General features: G+C 41.9%; 1 protein-coding gene and 1 long non-coding RNA gene across 4 annotated transcripts in view; one reads left to right on the top strand and one right to left on the bottom strand.

Moving 5' to 3' along the window:
• The first annotated feature begins 3,823 nt into the window (after nucleotides 1–3,823).
• LOC130458586 (uncharacterized) overlaps nucleotides 3,824–23,831 on the top strand; it is a 30,790-nt gene continuing 10,782 nt past the window's right edge. The window contains exon 1 of the long non-coding RNA XR_008918006.1: nucleotides 3,824–4,193. This is a non-coding gene — a long non-coding RNA (uncharacterized LOC130458586). The remainder of the gene's footprint in view (nucleotides 4,194–23,831) is intronic.
• LOC100031032 (WD repeat and coiled-coil-containing protein-like) overlaps nucleotides 4,991–23,831 on the bottom strand; it is a 70,039-nt gene continuing 51,198 nt past the window's right edge. Inside the window, exons 5-7 of one of the 3 annotated variants that reach the window (XR_008917956.1) lie at nucleotides 12,528–12,605; nucleotides 10,316–10,453; nucleotides 4,991–9,782 (exon numbers count right to left, since the gene is read on the bottom strand). Coding sequence is in view for 2 of the 3 variants with exons in the window: in XM_056824951.1 (XP_056680929.1) it covers nucleotides 12,569–12,605 (37 nt within the window). In the remaining variant the exon portion in view is untranslated. Of the gene's footprint in view, nucleotides 12,361–12,527; nucleotides 12,606–23,831 lie in introns of all 3 variants that reach the window. The other 2 variants (XM_056824951.1, XM_056824947.1) reach the window with 2 other exon arrangements.

A 23,831-nucleotide genomic window follows, 5' to 3' on the forward strand; every position in this document is an offset into this window, starting at 1 on the left:
GCACCCCAAGAGTCCGCCGCAGTCCCCGAGTTCATCCACCCCAACATAGGGCGACTGAGGCTTAATGTCTCCCGTTTCTGTCACAGCCATCCTCTCCTCGGGACTGAAGACGAAGGCCAGTCTGGCGTGACAGCCGGTACAGCAGGGGCCGATTGGGAGGAATCTAGCAAAGCAGCTGAATCATTTTCCGAGGTGATGGCCAGGCGCTGCCCAATGGCAACGTGCTGCTAGTGGAGGAGTCTTAGCATTGTCTGCGCCCACACAACGTGGACTCGATGGAACGTGGGAGTTTTCCTGTGTGATGGCGTCCAGCCCAAACAGCGGCTCGCTCAGCAGCATTTCCCGCACTCCGTAAGGGAGCTAGAAACACGCAGATCAGGCGGCTGAGCCATCCATTACGGGCAGTCACGGGACATCAAGGTTAGGGTCGATCTGCTTAGCACTGGCAGGTGTCAAGGATGGCCCTGAGCAAAGAGGGGGAGCCCACCATGGCGGGCTTAGTAAGGGCTTTGGCAGCCTTGACACGTTGATCCTCACAACAACCCGCCAGGCACTGCTGCCGAGTAGAAACCCACCGACTGGAGGTAGAGCATTTGGGTAAATAAAGTCAAAAAGCAAGTCAGGGAGGGAGGCAGATTTCACTGGAAGAGGGCCCAGACCGCCAATAAAAGGTTCTCTTGTATTACATTGCCCCGAGGCAGTCACACAGTGAATTTTTCCTTCCAGGTGGATGCCTTGAATCCCAAGACACAGCACCATCTGACCTCCTAGAAGCTGATACCCAGGTACAAAGCTGATGGGCGCCTCCGTCCAGGGGCCAGCCACAAGGCAATAGCCACAGTCATCTGATGGGGGAAGGGCGGTTCCTCCCAAACAGGGAGGGGTGCATGGCCTGAGACTGGGGGGGAGGGGGAGGGACTGGAAATCCCCTGGAGGCAGGTTTTAGGCTTTCCTTGGAGATTCTCATAAAGATCAGGAATTCCACTGATAGTGTTGAGAGGATGATGGAATTCCTGCTCAGCGCAGTATGGACGATCTTAAACCTATCCCTGTCCCTAAAACCCAATCCAGTAGAAGGGGGAGGAGAGACCCATCAGGAACCGGAGGCAAACCGCCACAAGAGCTACTTCTTTAAGATCCCAGAGCTGCGTGGATGGAAAGCCAGGCTTGGAGAAAGGCAGTCCTGGGTTCAAATTTGCCTTTGGCCACTTCCTGGGGGTGTGAGGCGGTGCATGCTGGAACTAACACTTGGTAAGAGTTCTTGGAGAGAAGTGGAGGCTCTCCAACAAAACATCATCCAGCCAACGGATTTCGGGGCCTGGAAAGGACCTCCGATTCCCTTTTTCCCCTTTGGGCCCTTCACCTGAGGGAGAGCCAGATGCGGAAGTTCCTGGTCCAAGAAGGGAAGTTGCGGCAGAACCCTCCGCCCTGGAGACTCCGCGTGGCCACGGAGGGCTTTTCCTGGTTCCTGGCTTCTTCGCTCTCCGAAAGCTCCCCATCTGCCAGTCTGCCTTTGGGACTTCTCAAAGCCAGGAAAACCCTCACCCTTCCTCTGACGAGGTGAGTGGATTCCTGCCGTCCCAGTGGGATGGAGGCCAGCTGTGGCCGGAAGGCGCTGCTTCCCCTTCAGACAGCTGCTCTTCTCCGCTGGGCCCCTTGTCTGGTGGCTGCCTTTGCCCTGGGGGCTTGGGCAGCCGGGGAGGCTGAGCCAGTGGCCCTGGGCCTCCCCTGGTCAGCTGCCTCAGCCATTCCAGGAAATGGCTGAGCTCAAGCTGCCATGGTCCCCTCTAAGAGCGCCTTAGCTCAAAGCGGAAGAGTGCAGTGACTGAAACCGGCCCAAGGTGAGAAGTGATCCTGCTTTCAGGGATGGGCAGCTGGGCGCCTCAGCAGATAGAGCTGGGCCTGGACATAGGAGGTCCACTTCCCAGCCAGGTGACCCTGGGCAAGTCATTTGACCCCCAATCCCCAGCCATACCAGCTTCCGCCTTGGACCTGAAACTTGGTGTTCTTTCCACCACCAAAACTGAGAAGTGCTTCTCCATCTTTCCCAGCTTTCTGAGGGCTTTGACTGCCACTGTTGAGCAGTTGTTCTGCCTGGCTTCATTTTCTCTTTAAAATCCTCCAAAGTGCATTGCTGGTGGAGTTGTGAATGGATCCAGCCATTCTGGAGGGCAATTTGGAACTATGCCCAAAGGGTGATAAAAGACTGTCTGCCCTTTGATCCAGCCATAGCACTGCTGGGTTTGTACCCCAAAGAGATAATAAGGAAAAAGACTTGTACAAGAACATTCATAGCTGTGCTCTTTGTGGTGGCCAAAAAAAATGGGAAAACGAGGGGATGCCCATCAATTGGGGAATGGCTGAACAAATTGTGGTACATGTTGCTGATGGAATACTATTGTGTGCAAAGGAATAATGAACTGGAGGGATTCCATGTGAACTGGAACAACCTCCAGGAAGTGATGCAGAGCGAGAGGAGCAGAGCCAGGAGAACATTGTACACAGAGACGGATACATTGTGGCACAATTGAATGTAATGAACTTCTCCATTAGTGTCAATGCAACGTCCCTGAACAACCTGCAGGGATCTAGGAGAAAAAACACTATCCCAAAGCAGAGGACAAACTGTGGGAGTAGAAACACCGAGGAAAAGCAACTGCTTGACTACAGGGGTGGAGGGGACATGTCTGAGGAGAGACTCTAAATGAACACTCTGATGCAGATACTAACAACATGGCAATGGGTTCGAATCAAGAACCCTTGTGACACCCAGTGGAATCACGCGTCGGCAGGGGAGGGGGGGAAGAAAATGATCTTTGTCTCTAATGAATAATGCTTGGAAATGATCAAATAAAATATTATTTTAAAAAATCCTCCAAAGTAACCAAATGTACAAAGGCTTTGCCTATTCCCTCAGCAGAGAAAACCCAGAGCAATGATCATCCCAGGACTCCGGCAGATCTCCATCAGATGTGTAGTAAGGAAAGGACTGAGCTGGGGCAGCTGGGTGGCACAGTGAATGGAGAGCTGGGCCTAGAGAGGGGAGGTCCTGGGTTCAAATCTGGCCTCAGACACTGCCCAGCTGAGTGACCCTGGGCCCGTCACTGAACCCCCATGGCCCAGCCCTTCCCACTCTTCTGCCTTGGAGCCAATACACAGGATTGACTCCAAGAAGGTGAGGTTTAAAAAAAAACAGAAAGGAAGGCAAGGACTGGGCCAAGAGCTTCTGAGCCAGACTGACTTTATTGTCCCCCAGCAGGGCGGGAGCTGTGGGATCCTGACGGCCAAGTGACAAGGACAGATTTTTAAAGGCAGCAGCAGAGGAGGAGCAGAGCTGGGGCCGGGCTCCGAGTGGACCCAAACACTGGCTGTCCAAGTCCAAGAAGTGGGAGAGGCTCCGGGGCCACTGCAGGGCAGACTTGTCGGGGGCTGCTGGGAAGGGCCCTGGGGCCAGCCGCGCGGGACTCCCGGCCCCAGGAGGGCCATCTGCAGACTGAGCCGCGACGGCGGCTGGTGGAGAGAGGCAATAAGGGTGAGCCAGAAGAGGGCGCCCGTTGGAACGGCCTGCCAAAGTACGAGAAAGAAATGACTTTTCTGGCCCTGATCGGGGAACCTGAGCCCCCTGGCCTCCTGCAAAGAGGGTGCCTGCCCGAGCCGCCAGGCACAGTTTATTGACCGGCTGCTGCGTGGATGCCTCGGGGTCCTCTTCCTGGCTTTCCCGGGCAGGATCTGAAAGTTTGGACTCCATCTCCCAGAATGCCTTTCCCCGGGCAGTGTCCGTGTGCTCTCGCGAGGTTAGCTAGAAGTTGGTGTAGCCCCTCCCCTTTCTTCTTTCCCCGCGCGGGCGGCCGGCTGCGGCTCCCTGTTTCTCGGGTATTCGAAAGCAGGCGTATCCGTGCAATGCTGGGAGGAGGGGGACGTGGGGCCCCTGAAGGGACACGAATTCTCAGCGTTTTCTCTACTCAAGCCCCTTCCGGAGGTGGCCGGCTTTTCCCCGTCACTGAGAGCCGCGGTTTTTCCTGCGGAGCCCCGGCCACGCTGCCCAGTGGCCTTTCTGCCTCCAGCCCGCAGCCTCCGACAGCCCGCAGCCGCCCAGGTTCGCGCTTCCCCGCGGCTTCGAACCACTACTAGCGCGCGCGGCCCGCCCAACCCTGGGCTCCTGCCGTTTCTGCCGCTTCAGTGCCTGTCTACAGGTAAGTTCTGTGCGCGGACGGGGAGGCCCTTTCCCTGGCGGGCTCCTTTTCACCCACCCTGGCCTAACTCGTCGCTGCCTTCCTGCTTGACCCCAGGGTCTCCTCTGGAGCAAATTTGCCTTTGGGACAGACGCAAACCCAACCCTCCCCCCCCCCCCCCCCCCCCCCCGCTCTGTTTTGTAGTCATATCCTCCATTTTGGTTTCTGGCAGACAACCATGCCCCTCACTCCCACTGCACCCGGATCACGCCCTAATCCCCCCTTGTAGTTCTGCCCCTTGGCCACTAGAGGTTAGTATGGAGCACTCATTTTTTTCCCCCCGCTGAGCTGCAGGGATTGTTTTCTACCACCAGAGGGTAGCAACAATAAAAAAAATAAATAAAAATTGCAAAAATAAATTTTTACGAATAAAAATCCAACAAAATCCTACAATATCACGTAAAATAAAATAAGATAAAATACCCCTATCCTTTACCTTATCATCACCCCTAGTAATAAAACATTTTTTAAATTTAAAAACATTTTTAAAAAATTAAAAGAATATATAAATATATTAAAAAATGATCTCCTTTTCCCTTTTCCTTTTATCTACCCTTTTTGACTACAATGCTAACTAGCATGAATGCTGCTCTGCAAGAAGGCCTTCTGGCTTTTGCCCAATTGGGGACCTTTAAGGTTTCAGATTGCTTCCTTCTTCTGTTCCTAGGAAATTTTCTTTTCCTGAGCCTAAATGTTAAGACAAAAAATGCTACCATACAGCAAATTGTAGAAGTAAAAATGAATAAATACTCTTAGTATTCAAAATATATAGGATTTTAATAATAATCAAAAGAGAGGGAAAAGACATAAAGATTGAGTCAAGTGAGCAGAGCAAAGAGAGCCAAAGATTCACACCTGCAGCACTTTACCAAAAGCACAAGCTCCCAAAAAAGATCCTCACAGCATGGGTCATGGCCAAATTGATCTCCCAAGCCTCTGTATGTAAAATGAGGATGTAACTTAAAAGGAAGCTGGGAATAGAGCTCAAGTGTAACAACTTTTCCAACTGCACATTGTGGATCATTTTAAACATAATTAAATAAGTTACATACAATTTTACACAGGGAAAAATACAATAACTTGGGGATAAGGAAACAAAAGGGAATCAAGAACAAAACCAATTAAGGGGCAGTTCCCTTTGGTACAACAAAGTACAGTGTAAACAAATGTATTCATCCTCCCATAGTTCAATTCTGTACATTCAGTTTTGCTCAGGAACTTCTGGAGCAGTGTGTGGTCTCTGTAGTCCATGGCATCTTCCACAAGGAGTTCAGTCTCTGGGTTCCAGGAGGCAGTACATTTCTTACCCTTAAAATTTTTTTATTCTCAAAAGGAACTTAAAAATTTTCATTACAAAATAAAAACAACCCCCCCCCCAGGAGGATATCAACACATTTCCTCCCCTGAGGATACAAGGATACAAATAGGAATCACACAGAGATACATGGTCAAGTCATAAGGCATATGAATGAATTATCAAAAACCTCAAAGAATCAAAAGAAATTAAAAAATAAAAATAACCTCTGTGAAAAATAGAATATCAAAAACATGAAAAATTCTAGGAAAAAGGAAAAATTTCACAAATCACAAGGGCTTATAATGATCCATGTCCCATGGCTTTGCAACGACAATCACTAATGAACCCAATTTAGCAGTCTGAACTTCAGTAAGTTGTCACATTATGAAAGAAAAGTAGAAAAAAGAGACTAGATCTTGAAACAAATGGGAAATAGCATTCCCTGATTTAACCCTTCTTTCCACTTTCCAAGATAATGGAGCCAGAACAATTGATATTATGTATTTGCTAGAGAGTGGTACAAGGAAGTCCTGCATTTACACAGGTTAAACAGCTGCAACCTTGAGTCTCACACATAATCAAGTCCTTATGCTCTTTAAGCAGAATGTCATCAATCCCTATAGGATTGGTTTAGTTTTTTTATCTTTTGTGCTTGTGTGGCACTTTGTAGGTCAACTTCTGTGCTCCTTTGTAGTCCATTTTTCCTTGACTCAGACATGTTCATCGAACAAAAGTTTCATGATATAAGTTAGTGGCAGGTTGCAATAGTCCAAAGCTTCTTGGGTACACATTTATATGTTAGATAAATGAAAATCTTAGCTTATTCTATTGCAAAAAGTAAAACGGTTAAAAAAAATCTTTTCAATATTGGTGTCATGTGCTTTAAATATTAAAAATGAGAGAAAAAAACTAAAATACTGTATCGCACATGCAAGAAGAAAAACAATTTAAAAAATCCAAATTGTATATATTTCACAATCACAGAGGTAAAATATAGAGGCTACTTGCAGAAAAATAAGATTTATTTCCTCTAACTTGCCATGATCCACAGTGTGAGAGCAAATGAGGTAGATGAAGTAATGGAGGTATAGCAGCAATAATACATTCTAGGAATAATAAAAAAAATTATAGAAGGCATAAAATGTTACAAAAGGCATATCAGGTCAATATAGGTTACTAATATAGATTTTTTTGAGGTAATATATGTATTGTCCTATAAGGGCAATTTGTTCAAGTAGAAGGATCAAATACAGTGAAACAAAATAATACAGATCCAGTAAGAGGAAAGTCTTCTCACAATCAATAGTCAAATAAAATCAGGTCAGGCAATTATTCATTATCAACAAAAAGTACAGTCACATGAGTTACTGTGTGACAAATACATGCTACAAGTTCTTTTACATCTAGCAATTCTTGCAACCTTGGAGGAGATAGGTTTCAACAAATTCCAAATCAGAAAAACTCTGTACTCCTGATAAAAATACTCTTTGGGGTCCAAAATGTCATCCAGAAGTCAGTAGAATTCATGGGAAATGCTCCCTCTCTGGAGTCATCCAGGGGTGTCATGCCCCCTAGGAATATTTTCATACCTCCACTGGTATGAGACTGACACTCTATATGTCTCATCCATTACATTTCTACAATATTGCTATAGCACTTTACTTCAGTTACTTCAGTGGACCCTTATATCTTATTACATGTAAATCAAAAGCAAGCAGTCAGAGGGAGTGGGGCTATGAAGACCCCTTAAAATCAATTACTATTTTACTTTTTAAAGTCTCCAAAGGTTGTTGGTACAAATAAAGATCGTAAGAGGGTAGACAGGCACTGTATTCAAAACCCGTTTCTTCTTCTTTGCTGCTATATGGAGGGGAGACAAAACTGAAAAGGGTTAACATCAATAAAACAATAGAGTCTAAGTGGCACCATCTTCTGCGCCATGTGGAGGGGCAGTAGCACCCTGAATATTTTGTGGATGAGCTTCACTTAAAATATACTGTTGAGGGGCCATTTGGTTTGAGTTATTAGTTATTTGATTTAAATTTCTAGGATTGTTATTATTCCTAAAGTTGTGATATTTGAAATAATTTTTGTAATTATTTCTATAATTGTTTCTATATCTATTATTCCATTGGATATTATTTCTAATTGCTTGGAAGAAATTCCTACAGTTCATCATTATGTGGCCCTTCTTTCCATAGAAATGGAAGGAAAGAAATTGATAGGTTCTTGGAGAGGGGCAAAGTGCCATTGGTTGAATATAATGGCCTTTTTTTTTTGTTTATCAATTCTGTCAGTTAGTATTTAACTGTCAGTTAGTATTTAATTCTTTCTGGATCTTTCCTAGTAGATTATTAGTTTTTGATTGTTTTTCTTTATGGCCTTTAAATGAGTTTGCCTCAACTCATCAATATCCATTTTAGGCCACTTTGGGCAATGTGTTTTAAAGTAATCCTGGATTACTATGGAATAGTTGTTTACAAAATGTTGTTTTATGTGTCCAATATCTTTCTATAGAAAGGTTAAGATCTAGATACCTACCTCCCAGTTCAATAACCATATCTATCCATATTTATCAATAACCAACTATCCATAAATTGGGAGGGTGTCTCATCATCAGATTGTTTAAGGCATTCAAATTTAGTCAAAGCATCCGGTCTTTTGGAGTATTCTCGCTTTGCTTTTAGAATGGAGTCCTGACAAAGTAGTTGCATATATTCATTGTGATTGTTATAGTCCCAATGAGGATCTACAGAGGGCCAGTGTGGTGCATTGCACCCTTGGCTTTATTAACATGTAGGATGATCTTTTCCCTCTCACATTTTTGTCAGAAAGGCATAACGCAATTGTTCAACATCTTTATAAAAAGGATCAAAATGAAAGAATATATTGGCCATCTTTTTTGTTACCAAGATAGGTTCATCTTTGTAACTAGGAATATCTCATTTAAACTTTATATCCTGGGGTGGGAAAGGTCTATGGTGTCTTAATGCTAAGACAGTGATGGACAACCTTTTGAGCTTGGTGTGTCAAAATTCACCAAAAAACCAAGCATAACTTGGCTGTTGTGTCACTTTGAGAAAAACATGATTTCGCAATATTTATAGTTGAAATAACAAAAATGTATAATTGTAATATATAACTGTATTTAATAAATAAAAAACCAATTATTTAACTCATCTGCTTAGTGACTTCTTTGTTCATCTGTCAGTTGGTTTCCTTTGTTTGTCTTCATATTATTTAACTTGTGTGGGGTGCCATAAAATAAATGAGGGGGAGGGGGAATTCTTTAACTAACCTGCCTATTAGTGACTTTTTGTTACTGATTTTCATTGGCTAAATCTTCAATTGAAGGTTGGTATTTTGTACACTTTAAGCCTAAGCAAGTACTCCTAATTTCAATTGTCAATCTGTTTATTTTGTTGGTTTTGATATTATTTAATGCTGAGAATAAGGTCTCACAAAAGTACATAGAGGGAAAAATTGTGAGTAAAGTCATTGCTATATTTTTCAGGGTGCTAAAAGTGTCTGGTAATTGGTTCCAGGAATTCCTCTGTTGAATATGAGCCAGAACCCCACTTAATCTCTGCTGGCCCCGCCCCACCCCACCCATCCCCACCTGGCTGGCCCCGGGGGCACTGCTAGAGCAGTGGCTGCCCCTGGCAGCCTGCCTACCTGAGTGCCCTGCTTCCACGAGCATGTGCTCCTCCTCCCTGCACCTGTGGGATACCCGTTTTCCCCAGCTTCCTGGCATGTGTCGCCTGCCACTTGCCCCCTGGCCCCACGGCCAGCATATGGAGCAGCCCTCCCACCTAGGGCTGGGGCATGGCCACAGCCATGGCTGCAGGCACATAGCTCCCTGGCTGGCTCCTGGGCCCAGAGGTGTGCTGAGTCCACATGTGGCCTCATGTCATTGAAAATGGCTACGTGTGTCAATGCTGACATGCATGTCATCATCATGGTGTTGTGACATTCCCATTTGGTGCTAATGCGGGCACTTCCCTTGTGGTTTTCTAGGAGGTGTCTATGTGGAAACTGAGGTAGTGCAAGTAGGAACCTGTATGGTAGGATGAGAGTTTCTTGGGAGTGAGGTGAGAGAAGGGACAGGGCAGGATGGGGCATGGGGAGAAGGAGCAGGGGAGGGTTTAGCTAGGAGTGCTTCAATATGAGAGGAGAATTTCCATCCAAAGCATAGAATAGGGGTCTTCCATGTCTATTTCGGTATCTATTTCTCTCAGTAGTTCAGGAACAGGCTTGGAAAAAAAATCAGATATATTTTGGATGGAATCGTCTCTTGTCATGGGACCATTTAAGAAGTTCTTAAAATTGTCCAATTGAATTTGAATGCCTGCTTGCATTTTAGCTTACATTTTCTGCATGATAACATTTTGTGCCTTAATATTTAGGAATTGATGAAGAAAATTTCTTAACAACATAAGGAGGCAATCTGAAAACTTAAAGGTTCCCAATTGAAGGAAGGCCAAAAATGTTTCTTTTAGAGTATCATTCATTATTAGCAGTTCAATAAAAAGGCAAAACTGAGTGCTTAATACTAGCCTCTAGTGACAGGGGTGAGGAGGTTTAAGTCAAGGATTATAGGCTGGTTTTAGGGGTGAGAACTTTTCTTAGCTGGAGTGAAAAGAGAGTTTTAGCTAAGAGGGAGTATAGGAAGCTGGGTGGGGTGTTTTGGAAAAGGACTTAGGAGAGAGGACCTGTACCCCCTGAAAAGGGAAAAGGGATCCCCCTCCCCTGGGCTGGGGTTGGGGGCAGGGAGTTTAAAGCTTACCAGTAGCAGCAAAAGCAAGCAGCAGTAACAGGAGAAGTAGTTAGCAGGAACAGCCTCTGTAAGGGAGAGCTGCGGCTACCCGATGTCTTCTGGTGGGCAAGTGTAGGCAGTCAGCCTGAGAAAGTTTTGAAGGGTTTCCTGGAGGGAGAAGGGAGAAGAAAAAGGGGAGAAGGAAAACCATGACAGGAGAAGAAATCTGGTTCCTCTAGTTCTGAAGTCTCTTCGTGGTCATCAAAAATTGTGGGAGTAAAAATGAATAAATAGTCCTAGTATTTAAAAAATATAGGATTTCAATAATAATCAAAAGCGAGGGAAAAGGAAAAAAAAAGATTCTTTCAGTCAAGTGAGCAAAGAGAGACAAAGACTCACACCTGTAGCACTTTACCAAAAGTACAATCTCCCCCCCAAAAAGATGGTTGCAGTGTGAGTCTTAACCAAATTTATCTCCCATGCCTCTGTATGTAAAATGAGGGTGTAACTTAAAAGGATGCTGGGACTGTAGCTCAAGTGTGGCAAATTTTCCACCTGCACAAAATTAAAGGTGAAATGCAGGGTGACATGCAAATTCAATTGGACAATTTTCAAATACTTTCTGCGTGGTTCCGTGGCAAAGGGGGACTCAATCCAAAACATATCTGATTTTTGCAAGCTTTTTCCTGAACTACTAAGAGAGTAAAGTCCTATTTCTCATGAATTAGAGACAGAAGACCCCTCTCCTGAATCTCAAGTACAGATCCTCCTCTATTGTACTCTGAAATACCTCTCTCAAGCTCTGCAACTCCTGGCTAACCTTACCTCTCTTGATCCTTCTCCTGATGCCCCATTCTCTCCTATCCCTTTTCCCATCCCACAAGCAACCCCAGCCCAGAGGAAATCTCATAATCCTACCATATCTATTCCTACCCATGCTGCCTCAGTATCCCCACAGTCCACTTCTAAGAAACCACAACCATTAACCAATTCCTATGAAGGCCTTTTCTCCTTAAGGGAACTGCCTGCAATAGGATGCAACAGGGAAGTGGTAAACCTAAGACAACACACACATTTTACACCCCAAGATATAGGAATTGAAATTCAGTATTCCTCATTATGAAAAAGAATCACTTTTGGTAACAAAAAAGATGGCCAACATTTTCTTCTCTTTTTTTTAATAACCCTTACCTTCTATCTTGGAATCAGTACTGTGTATTGGTTCCAAGGCAGAAGAGTGGTAAGGGCTAGGCAATGGGGGTCAAGTGACTTGCCCAGGGTCACCCAGATGGGCAGTGTCTGAGGCCACATTTGAACGTAGAACCTCCTGTCTCTAGGCCTGGATCTCAATCCACTGAGCTACCCAGCTCAGTGTTCCCCAACATTTTTTTAATATAATCTGTCTTATAAAGATGTTGAAATTTTTCTTAAAGCTTTTATAACAGAACATGAGAAAAATAAGATCATCTCTCATGTTAATAATGTCCAAGGGCTGGGGGCAGCTGGGTAGCTCAGTGGATTGAGAGCCAGGCCTAGAGACGGGAGGTCCTAGGTTCAAATCCGGCCTCAGCCACTTCCTAGCTGTGTGACCCTGGGCAAGTCACTTGACCCCCATTGCCTACCCTTACCACTCTTCTGCCTTGGAGCCAATACACAGTATTGACTCCAAGACGGAAGGTAAGGGTTTTAAAAAAAAAATAATGTCCAAGGGCAGAATGCAGCACACTGGCCATCTCAGGATCCTGAATAGGATTATAACAACTGAAGATTATTTGCAATTATATCATTGTAGGGAGGCCATTCCAAAAGCAGTGTGATAATATTCCGAAAATCCAGATGCATGGACCATATTTTGAAAGCCTTAAACAATCTGGTGATTAGACACCCTCCCAATTTATGGAAAGGCTCGTTGAGCTTAGGGATAGATATTTGGATCTTGGATCTTTCTACAGAAAAGGATATTACACAAATAAGGCAACACTTTTGTAGAGTGGTCTAGGATTACTTTAAAATGCATTGCCCAAGGTGGCCTGAGATGGATCTTGATGACTTGAGGAGAATTGCTGTTTATGTCTCTAAAGGCCATAAAGAAAAAAAGGAAGATATTAATAATTTCATGGAAACCATTCAAAAGGAACTCAAATCTTTTTTAAGTAATAGGATTGATAAACAAGCCAAAGGGCATGATAGTCAACCAATGGCACTTTCCCCCTCTCCAATAATTTAACTATTGGTCCCTTACCTGTCAAGTCTGTGAGAAGAAGGGCCACGTAATGATGAACTCTAGGAGTTTGTTCCAGGCAATGAGAAACCACATCCACTGGAAAAATTATAAAAATAATTATAAAAAGAATAATTACAATAATTATTTCAGGAATCCCAACTTTAGAATTGATAACAATTCTAGGAATATAAATCAGGCAATTGATAACTCATACCAAATGACCCTTAAACATTATATCTTGAGTGGAGCTTGTCCCTGAACCACCCAAAGTGCTACTTCCCCTCAGGGGGGAGCCCAAAGAACTAGCCAAAGATTATAAAGGTGTATTGGGGGGGGGGTCTGGCATAGGAGTCAGGATATAACCTTTGCTTTCCCTAACCTTGATGTCTTATTACCTATTGTCCCTATCCACTGCCCCCCACCCCATACTGATGAGCCCCATGTAATATTAAAGGTTGGTAACATCTATTATGATTATTTTTTGGACACTGGAACTTCCAGGTCTGTATTGAAGAGTTCACCTGATTCAGATTGCAATTCCATAGGCTCAATAAATGTAGTGGGGGTATTGGGCATACCCCCAAAGGTTCAAAAGCTTTCCTCTAGAATGGTGTCTGTAGGACCCCTGTGTGGAGCACTCTTTCCTCTTGATGCATGGCTTTTCTATAACTTTGCTAGGGAGAGATCTTTTATGCAAGCTTAGAGACACAATAACTTGCTCTCCAGATGGCTCTATGTCACTGGAATTGCCTGAGGAATCCTTAACTTTGCACCCTATATTTCTTTCAGACAGTCACGAGATAAAGAAGTCTCCTACTTTTGAGATCCCAACTGATAAACCTGAGTCTCTCTGGGCCACATTATCTTCTGATGTTGGCCTACTTAAATCTGCTGTCCTTGTCCAAATTAAAACTAAATCTAGCCCACCTCCTTCCATTCCTCAGTACCCTCTTTCAAAGGAGGCAATTGATGGCATTACCCCTGTAATAAATTCACAATTGACCAAAGCATCATAATTCCCTGTAAATCTGAATATAATACTCCCATCCTGCCTGTTAAAAAGCAAGTACCTCTATTGATTAGTCCAGGATTTGAGGGCTGTGAACAATCATGATATAAAGAGACACTCCGTAGTTTCCAACATAAATACTATTATTTCTTCTATTCTTAGCATAGCTACATACTTTACAGTAATAGAATTGTGCTCAGCTTTCTTTTCTATACCTATACATGAGGAGTCCAGGCATATCTTTGCTTTCACCTGGAAGGGTTATGAGTGGACCTGGACCTATTTGCCTTAAGGGTTTGTGAACAGCCCGACTTTGTTTACACAATTGTTAACTGCTGATACAGATGCCATTAAATTTAAATACAGCCATTTAATCCAATATATAGACGATTTGCACTTGGCATGCCAAGAGGATAGCAAGCATCTCCTTTTGGAGCTACATAAGAGAGGCCACAAAGTCTCCAAAGACAAATTTCAGTGGTGTCTCCCCAAAGTACAATATTTAGGTTTCATTTTAACTTCTGGGTTCCATTTAATTTCTCCTAAGTGTATTGAAAGTATCCAAAACTTAAGTGCTCCTTCCACTAAAAAGCAATTGAGGGCAATTCTTGGAGCAACGGGATTTTGTCAGCAGCAGATCCCTTGCTTTGGGGAAATCACTAAGCCCCTTGTATTACTCACAAAAAACTCAGTCCCTGAACCACTTACATTGGAAATGGAACACCTGACAACTCTTTCAAAAATAAGCTATCCAACTTCCGGGTAATCATGGCTGCAATCTAGACGCGGTACGCTTCCTCTCCCCGGCACCAAACGAAATAGACTACATCAAAGGAGCATAAAAATCACCTTTGGAGAAACAGAAGGACACCCCAGTACTCCCAGTACTCCACAGAGGCGAAGGTATGTGGGGCTTGAACATTTCCACACTATAATAAGGAGGAAAAGTTTGCACAGAAAAGTGAACTGAGCCACCCTTCTCCCACCCCACCTCCCCCACCAAACCAGAGTGAGCTACCTGAGCGCTCACTGGGACAGCGAGTGAGTGGGGAACGTCTCTGTCTGGGGGGGGGGCACTCCAGGGTCCTTGGGATCTGGGGACTGCCAGGAAAAAACGTCTCAGGGTGGTTTCACTGGAGAATCCGGCGCTGATTACGGCGGTCAGCGGAGCTGTACTTGGGGCGGCTTCACTGAACATCTCCGTGGAGCTAAACACCAGGGGTGGACCACGCGCTGATTATCTGGGCGGAGCTGAACACCTGAGCAGTGTGGCTGTGATCAGGGACCCAGCGCTCTAAGAAACCTCAGAGGCTGGGAAGAACTAGTCTGAAGCAACCTAAATTCACAGAAAAACCGCCCATATAACCCAGACCCCAGACCAAAAAGGAAAGGGGAATAAAACCACCAAAGGGATGGCTCACATGGCCCAAAATCAAAGCTCCAGGAAGAAAGGGAAAAAAGTGACTATTGAAAACTTTTATGGTGGAAATACCCAAGGAAAAGAGGAGAATGAGGAGGAAATCCAAAAAAAAAAAATCAGAACATGCCTCCCAAAATGGAAACTATCAACAAGCTCTGGAAGATCTCAAACTGGAACTTATCCAAAAGATGGAAACCTTCTGGAAAGAAAAATGGGAGAAAGAGATCAGCAGTCTGACAGATAAGACTGCTCAATTGGAAAAAGAACTCGAAGCATCCAATAGAAGGGCAGACAAGGCTGAAAAGCAAAACCAGTCCCTAACGACCAGAATTAAGTACCTCGAAGAAAATGAGATGATAAAACAGCAAGAATCAATAAAGCAAACCCAAAAAATTAATGAATTAGAAGAAAACATAAAATATCTCACTGAGAAGGTCACAGATCTCGAAAACAGAGGGAGAAGAGAAAACCTCTGAGTTATCGGTCTCCCAGAAAACCCAGAGATAAACAATAAACTCGACATTATTCTACAGGAGATTATAAAAGAAAATTGCCCTCACGTTCTGGAGGAAGGGGGCAAAATAGAAATAGAAAGGATTCATAGAACACCTTCTATACTAAATCCCCAAAAGACAACCCCCAGGAATGTAATTGCCAAATTCAAGAGCTTCCAAGAAAAGGAGAAAATCCTACAAGAAGCCAAGAAGAGGAGCTTCAGATGTAAGGGGGATCCCATAAGGATCACACATGACTTAGCGGCTAACACACTAAGAGACCGCAAAGCATGGAACACGATATTTAGAAAGGCAAGAGAGCTAGGTCTCCAACCAAGAATCAACTACCCAGCAAAACTGACTATATACTTCCAGGGGAAAGTATGGGCATTCACCAAAATAGAAGATTTCCAAGCATTTGCTAAGAAAAGACCAGAGCTCTGTGGAAAGTTTGATATCCAAGCGCAGAAAGCAAGAGAAACATGAAAAGGTAAATATAAAAGAAAGGGAAAAGGAGATAAATCTTATCTTTTTCTTTAAGTCAAACTCTCTTCTATAAGGACTACATTTACATCAAATTATATATATATTAATATGTGGGGGAAATGTTTTGTGTAACTCTCATAAATTGTAGCATCATAAGAGTAGTTAGAAGAAACATGCATAGGGAAAGATTGGGGCATCAAGAAGATTTGGGGAAAGTGGGGGCAAAGAAAGGAAAAGGGAGGGGGGAACCGTCGATAATACTAAGATTAACTTCAAGAAATAGGGGGGGACTCAATAGAATAATCTTTCCCATATAAAGATACACATGGGAAGGGGAGGGGAAGAACTCTCATATGAGAAGGAGAGGAAGAGAGCGTGAAGTGGAATTACTTAAACCTTACTCTCAGTGAAAGCAAATCTGAGAGGGAAGAACATCTAGATCCAGTGGGATCCTGAATTCTATCTTATCCATTAGGGCAAGAAAGAAAGGAAAATTAAGGAGGGGGAGGGGGACGGAGTATAAAAAGGGAGGGAAGGAGAGGGGGGAGGGGAAGGGAGCATAAAAAGGGAGGGGCTAGAAAGGGAAGCATCTCAAGGGAGGGGACTAGGGGGACTGACCTAAAGTAAATCACTGGTTCAAAAGGAAAAAGCTAAAGAAGAAAGGTCAGAACTAGGGGAAGATATCAAAATGCCAGCGAATCCACAAATGACAATCATAACTTTGAACATGAATGGGATGAACTCACCTATAAAACGTAGACAAATAGCAGATTGGATTAAAACCCAAAACCCTACCATATGTTGTCTTCAAGAAACACATATGAGGCGGGTTGACACTCACAAGGTTAGAATTAAAGATTGGAGTAAGACCTTTTGGGCCTCAACTGATAGAAAGAAGGCAGGAGTTGCAATCATGATATCTGACAAAGCCAAAGTACAAATAGACCTGATCAAAAGGGATAGGGAAGGTAAATATATTCTGCTAAAAGGGAGTATAGACAATGAGGAAATATCACTAATCAACATGTATGCACCAAATGGTATAGCATCCAAATTTTTAATAGAGAAATTAGGAGAATTGAAGGAGGAAATAGACAGTAAAACCATATTAGTGGGAGACTTGAACCAACCACTATCAAATTTAGATAAATCAAACCAAAAAATAAGCAAGAAAGAGGTAAAAGAGGTGAATGAAATCTTAGAAAAATTAGAGTTAATAGACATATGGAGAAAAATAAATAGGGACAAAAAGGAATACACCTTCTTTTCAGCACCACATGGCACATTCACAAAAATAGATCATACACTAGGTCATAGAAACATGGCACTCAAATGCAGAAAAGCAGAAATAATAACTGCAGCCTTTTCAGATCACAAGGCAATAAAAATATTGATCGGCAAGGGTACATGGAGAGCCAAATCAAAAATTAATTGGAAATTAAATATCATGATACTCCAAAATCGGATAGTTAGAGAAGAAATCATAGAAACAATTAATAATTTCATTGAAGAAAATGACAACGGCGAAACATCCTTTCAAACCTTATGGGATGCAGCCAAGGCAGTACTTAGAGGAAAATTCATATCCCTGAGTGCATATATTAACAAATTAGGGAGGACAGAGATCAAGGAATTGGAAATGCAAATCAAAAAACTTGAGAACGAACAAATTAAAAACCCCGAGAAGAAAACCATACTAGAGATCCTAAAAATTAAGGGAGAAATTAATAAAATCAAAAGTGACAGAACTATTGAGCTAATAAACAAGACTAGAAGCTGGTACTTTGAAAAAACAGACAAAATAGACAAAGTACTGGTTAATCTAATTAAAAAAAAGGAAAGAAGAAAGGCAAATTAACAGCATCAAGGATGAAAAGGGGGATCTCACCTCCAATGAAGAAGAAATTAAGGCAATCATTAAAAACTACTTTGCCCAACTATATGGCAATAAATATACCAACCTAGGTGATATGGATGAATATTTACAAAAATATAAATTGCCTAGACTAACAGAAGAAGAAATAGTTTTCTTAAATTATCCCATATCAGAAAAAGAAATCCAACAGGCCATCAAAGAACTTCCTAAGAAAAAATCCCCAGGGCCTGAAGGATTCACCAGTGAATTCTATCAAACATTCAGAGAACAGTTAATCCCAATACTATACAAACTATTTGACATAATAAGCAAAGAGAGAGTTCTACCAAACTCCTTTTATGACACAAACATGGTACTAATTCCAAAGCCAGGCAGGCCAAAAACAGAGAAAGAAAATTATAGACCAATCTCCCTAATGAATATAGATGCAAAAATCTTAAATAGGATACTAGCAAAAAGATTCCAGCAAGTGATCAGAAGGGTCATCCTCCATGATCAAGTAGGATTCATACCAGGGATGCAGGGCTGGTTCAACATTAGGAAAACCATCCACATAATTGACCACATCAACAAGCAAACTAGCAAGAACCACATGATTATCTCAATAGATGCAGAAAAAGCCTTTGATAAAATACAACACCCATTCCTACTAAAAACACTAGAAAGCATAGGAATAGAAGGGTCATTCCTAAAAATAATAAACAGTATATATCTAAAACCATCAACTAATATCATCTGCAATGGGGATAAACTAAATCCATTCCCATTAAGATCAGGAGTGAAACAAGGATGCCCATTATCACCTCTATTATTTGACATTGTATTAGAAACACTAGCAGTAGCAATTAGAGAAGAAAAAGAAATTGAAGGCATTAAAATAGGCAAGGAGGAGACCAAATTATCGCTCTTTGCAGATGACATGATGGTCAACTTAAAGAATCCTAGAGATTCAACCAAAAAGCTAATCGAAATAATCAACACCTTTAGCAAAGTTGCAGGATACAAAATAAACCCACATAAGTCACCAGCATTTCTATATATTTCCAACACAGCTCAGCATCAAGAACTAGAAAGAGAAATCCCATTCAAAATTACCTTAGACAAAATAAAATACTTGGGAATCTATCTCCCGAGACAAACACAGGATCTGTATGAACACAACTACAAAACACTTTCCACACAACTAAAAATAGACTTGAACAATTGGAAGAACAGTAACTACTCATGGGTAGGACGAGCCAATATAATAAAAATGACCATCCTACCCAAACTCATCTATCTATTTAGTGCCACCCATGGAACTTCCAAAAAGTTTTTTTACTGATTTAGAAAAAAACATAACAAAGTTCATTTGAAAGAACAAAAGATCAAGGATATCCAGGGAAATAATGAAAAAAAAAATACAAAGAAAGGGGGTCTTGCAGTCCCAGATCTCAGACTATATTACAAAGCAGCGATCATCAAAACAATTTGGTACTGGCTAAGAGACAGAAAGGAGGATCAGTGGAATAGACTGGGGGCAAGCAACCTCAGCAAGACAGTCTATGACAAACCCAAAGATCCCAGCTTTTGGGACAAAAATCCACTATTTCATAAAAACTGCTGGGAAAATTGGAGGACAGTGTGGGAAAGATTAGGCTTAGATCAACACCTCACACCCTACACCAAAATAAATTCAAAATGGGTGAATGTCTTGAACATAAAGAAGGAAACTAAGAAAATTAGGCGAACACAGAATAGTATACATGTCAGACCTTTGGGAAGGGAAATACTTCAAAACCAAGCAAGAATTAGAAAGAGTTACAAAATGCAAAATAAATAATCTGGATTACATCAAATTAAAAAGCTTTTGTACAAACAAAACCAATGTAACCAAAATCAGAAGGGTAGCAACAAATTGGGAAACAATCTTCATAAAAACCTCTGACAAAGGTTTAATTACTCAAATTTATAAAGAACTAAATCAATTGTACAAAAAATCAAGCCATTCTCCAATTGACAAATGGGCAAGGGACATGAACAGGCAGTTCGCAGCCAAAGAAATCAAAACTATTAATAAGCACATGAAAAAGTGCTCTACATCTCTTATAATCAGAGAGATGCAAATCAAAACAACTCTGAGGTATCACCTCACACCTAGCAGATTGGCTAACATGACAGCTATGGAAAGTAATGAATGCTGGAGGGGATGTGGCAAAGTGGGGACATTAATTCATTGCTGGTGGAGTTGTGAATTGATCCAACCATTCTGGAGGGCAATTTGGAACTCTGCCCAAAGGGCTATAAAAGAATGTCTGCCTTTTGATCCAGCCATAGCACTGCTGGGTCTGTACCCCCAAAGAGATAATGGACAAAAAGACTTGTACAAAAATATTCATAGCTGCGCTCTTTGTGGTGGCCAAAAATTGGAAAATGAGGGGATGCCCTTCAATTGGGGAATGGCTGAACAAATTGTGGTATATGTTGGTGATGGAATACTATTGTGCTGAGAGTAATAATGAACTGGAGGGATTCCATGTGAACTGGGACGACCTCCAGGAAGCGATGCAGAGCGAAAGGAGCAGAACCAGGAAAACATTGTACACAGAGACTGATACATTGTGGTACAATCGAAGGTGATGGACGTCTCCATTAGTATCAATGCAATGTCCCTGAACAATCTGCAGGGATCTAAAAAATATTACCCACAAGCAGAGGATAAAATGTGGGAGTAAAAACACTGATGAAAAGCAACTGCTTGACTACAGGGTTGGAGGAGATAAGACTGAGGAGAGACTCTAAATGAACACTATAATGCAAATCCCAACAACAGGGAAATGGGTTCAAGTCAAGAACACATGTGATAACCAGTGGAATCATGCGTCGGCTATGGGAGAGGGAAAGGCGGGGGGGGGGGGGGGGGAAAGGGAGGAAAAGAAAATGATCTTTGTTCCCAGTGAATAATGTATGAAAACGACCAAATAAAATAATGTTTTTAAAAAAAGAGTAGGAAGATTTATACATGTGAAACTTTGAGTAAACAATTAACTCTTAAAAAAAAACAAAAACAAGCTATCCTGTCTGACCCTGCTCTAGGCATAGCAAATTATGATAAACCATTTACCTTATATGTCCATGTGCAAGAAGGGGTAGCTTAAGGTATTCTAACGTTTTGGGACCTGCTCAATGCCCAGTAGCCCATTATTCAGCTCAGCTTGACCCAGTAGCTGCCGGAGCACCACCATGCCTTAGAGGAGTAGCTGCCACATCTTTCCTGGCAACCAAACCTGCCAATCTGGTATTGGGATGGCCTCTGACCATAATGTGCCCACAAGAAGTCGAGGCATTGTTATGAAGACATAGGATTCAGGCATTTACTGATCAAAGGATTACAAGATATGAGATAACCTTATTGAATAATGAACATATCACAGTAAAACGCTATGGAGTTCTCAATCCTGCAAATTTGCTCCCTGATTTGCCAACTTCCAGAGAACCTTTACACTATTGCACATCTTTAGTGTCCATTGCTGATAAACCTTGTAATGATTTACTGGATACCCTTTGGATAATTCAGATTTAACATTATTTACAGATGGTTCTTCATTTATGAGGAATGGCATGCATTATACAGGACCTGCAGTAGTTATCGAATTTGATACTCTGTGGTCAGCTTCCTTACCCTCAAATGTAAGAGCAGAATTCACATATTTGAAACATTCCTCTATCATTGCAAAGGATAAAAGGGTCACAATTTACATAGATTCCCATTACACATTTGGAATATTTCACGCTGTTGGCATGCTATAACTTCAGAGGGGATTCTTAACATCAGCTGGAAAATGTATTGCCAACTCAGACCTTATTACTGAACTTCTTTCTGCCCTCCAACTCCCCGAAGCCATAACTATCATTCACTGCTCTGTACACACAGGGAGCACTGACTCTGTCTCCAGGGAAATAATCAAGCAGATATCACAGTCAAACTAGCAGCCTTAGAAGGACCTGAATTAATTTTGCCACTAACAATTATTGATGATTTGGATCTATCACTTTCCTCTAATGAAAAGGAAGTGGAAAAATGAAAGGAAAAATTTAAAGCCAAACAGATTAACGGAGTATGGGTATCATCAAATGGCAAACCCCTTCTCCCTAGAGCTTTCTATAACCAAATTTGTCACTCTATCCATAAACATAGTCATTTGGCATCCATAGTCATTGTACACTGTTAAAAGAGTATGGATAGCACCTGGAATGACTACAATTTCCTCCAAAGAATGTACAGCTTGTCCTGCCTGCCAGGCCTTTAATCAATATGCCTTTCATGGCAAAGCCTTTGGTGGGCGTCCTCTCACTTACACACTGTTTGAGCATTTACAAATTGATTTTATCTCAATGCCAAAAGCTGGACAGTATAAATTTTGTCTGGTCATAGTCAATTAGCTGACCAGGTGGCCTAAAGTGTTTCCTACTGCTTGTGCCACAGTGGCTTTTGTTGCCAAAGTCCTTTTGAAATAAATTATTCGTTTTTGCCAGCCAACACACATAAAGAATTTCAAATATATTGGGCGACTGAACCTGCTTATGATGGACCATTCCAAGTTCTATTGACTCCAACAGCCATTAAAATTGGGGAGAGGGACTCATGGATTCATTGTAGCCATGTAAAATGAGTACCTTCTGTTGATAATAATTGCCTGTACTGGTTGTATTTGACTTGATTGTGATAATGTCCCTGTTACTGGATCTGTACTATTTTGTTGCATTTTATTTTGTTAATCCTTGTACTTGAACAATTACCCTTGTAGGACAACACGTTTACTACCTCAAAAAAAAAAAACAAGAAAATCTGTATTAATGACCTATATTGACTTGATGTGCCTTTGTAATTTTTTTAAAATTTGGTTGAATGCATTATTGCTTTAACTCTCTCATTTGCACTCACATTGTTTTATCAGCCAAATCTTTTTTTTGGAAAGTAGCCTCTATGCTTTACCCCTGTGATTGTGAAATATACACATTTTTAACATTTTTGTTTATCTTCCTACATGTGCCATTCAGTATTTGATTTTTTTCTCTCACTTTTTTGCATTTGAAGCACATGTCTCCAGTATTGAAAAGATTTTTTTTAACTTTTGATTTTACAATAGAATAAGCTAAGATGCCCATTTGCCTAACATATAAATGCATACCCAAAAAGCTTTGGACTATGGCAACTTACCACTAGTTATTTAAACATTATAAGACTTTTGCTCAATGAATATGTCTAATTCAAGGAGAAATGTACCACAAAGGAGCACAGAAGTTGACTTGCAAAGTACCAAACAAGTACAAAAAGTAAAAGAAACTAAGCCAATCCTACAGGGATTGATGACACTCTGTACTAAAAAGAAAAAAAAAAGCACAATGACTTGATCATGTGTAAGACTCAAGGTTGCAGCTATTTAACATATGTTAAATGCAGGACTTCCTTGTACCACACTCTATATCAATTACATAACATCTACTGTTCTGGTTCCATTATGCCGGAAAAGTGAAGAAAAGAGTCAAACCAGGGAATCCTATTTCCCATTTATTCAAGATCTAGTCTCTTTTTCTATTTTCTTTCATGATGTGACAACTTACTGTAGTCCAGACAGCTAAATTGAGTTAGTGAGTGATTGTTGTTGCAGGCTTATGGGACATGGATTGCTACAAGAATCTGTTGTAATTTACGAATTTTTTTCCTTTTTCCTAGACTCTTTTTCACAGTTTTTTATATTCCATATTTCACTCAAAGGTTATTTTTAAATTTCTTTGATGTTTTTGATAATTCATTCATATGCTTTCTGACTTGACCATGTATCCCTGTATGAGTCCTATATGTTATTATCCTCCTCTGGGGGGATTGTGTAATTGTTGAGAACTTTGATCTGCATTTGAGCCTAATTTAGAAAAAGAGACTACCTCCCAGAATCCAGAAAGTGAACTGTTTGGAGAAGGCACCATGAAGATGCCTGCAGAAACCATATGCTGCACCAGAAGATCCAGAGTGAACTTTGAGATATGGCAGATTTGA

The sequence above is a fragment of the Monodelphis domestica genome, chromosome 1, assembly GCF_027887165.1.
Source record: "Monodelphis domestica isolate mMonDom1 chromosome 1, mMonDom1.pri, whole genome shotgun sequence".
Taxonomy (NCBI): Eukaryota; Metazoa; Chordata; class Mammalia; order Didelphimorphia; family Didelphidae; genus Monodelphis; species Monodelphis domestica.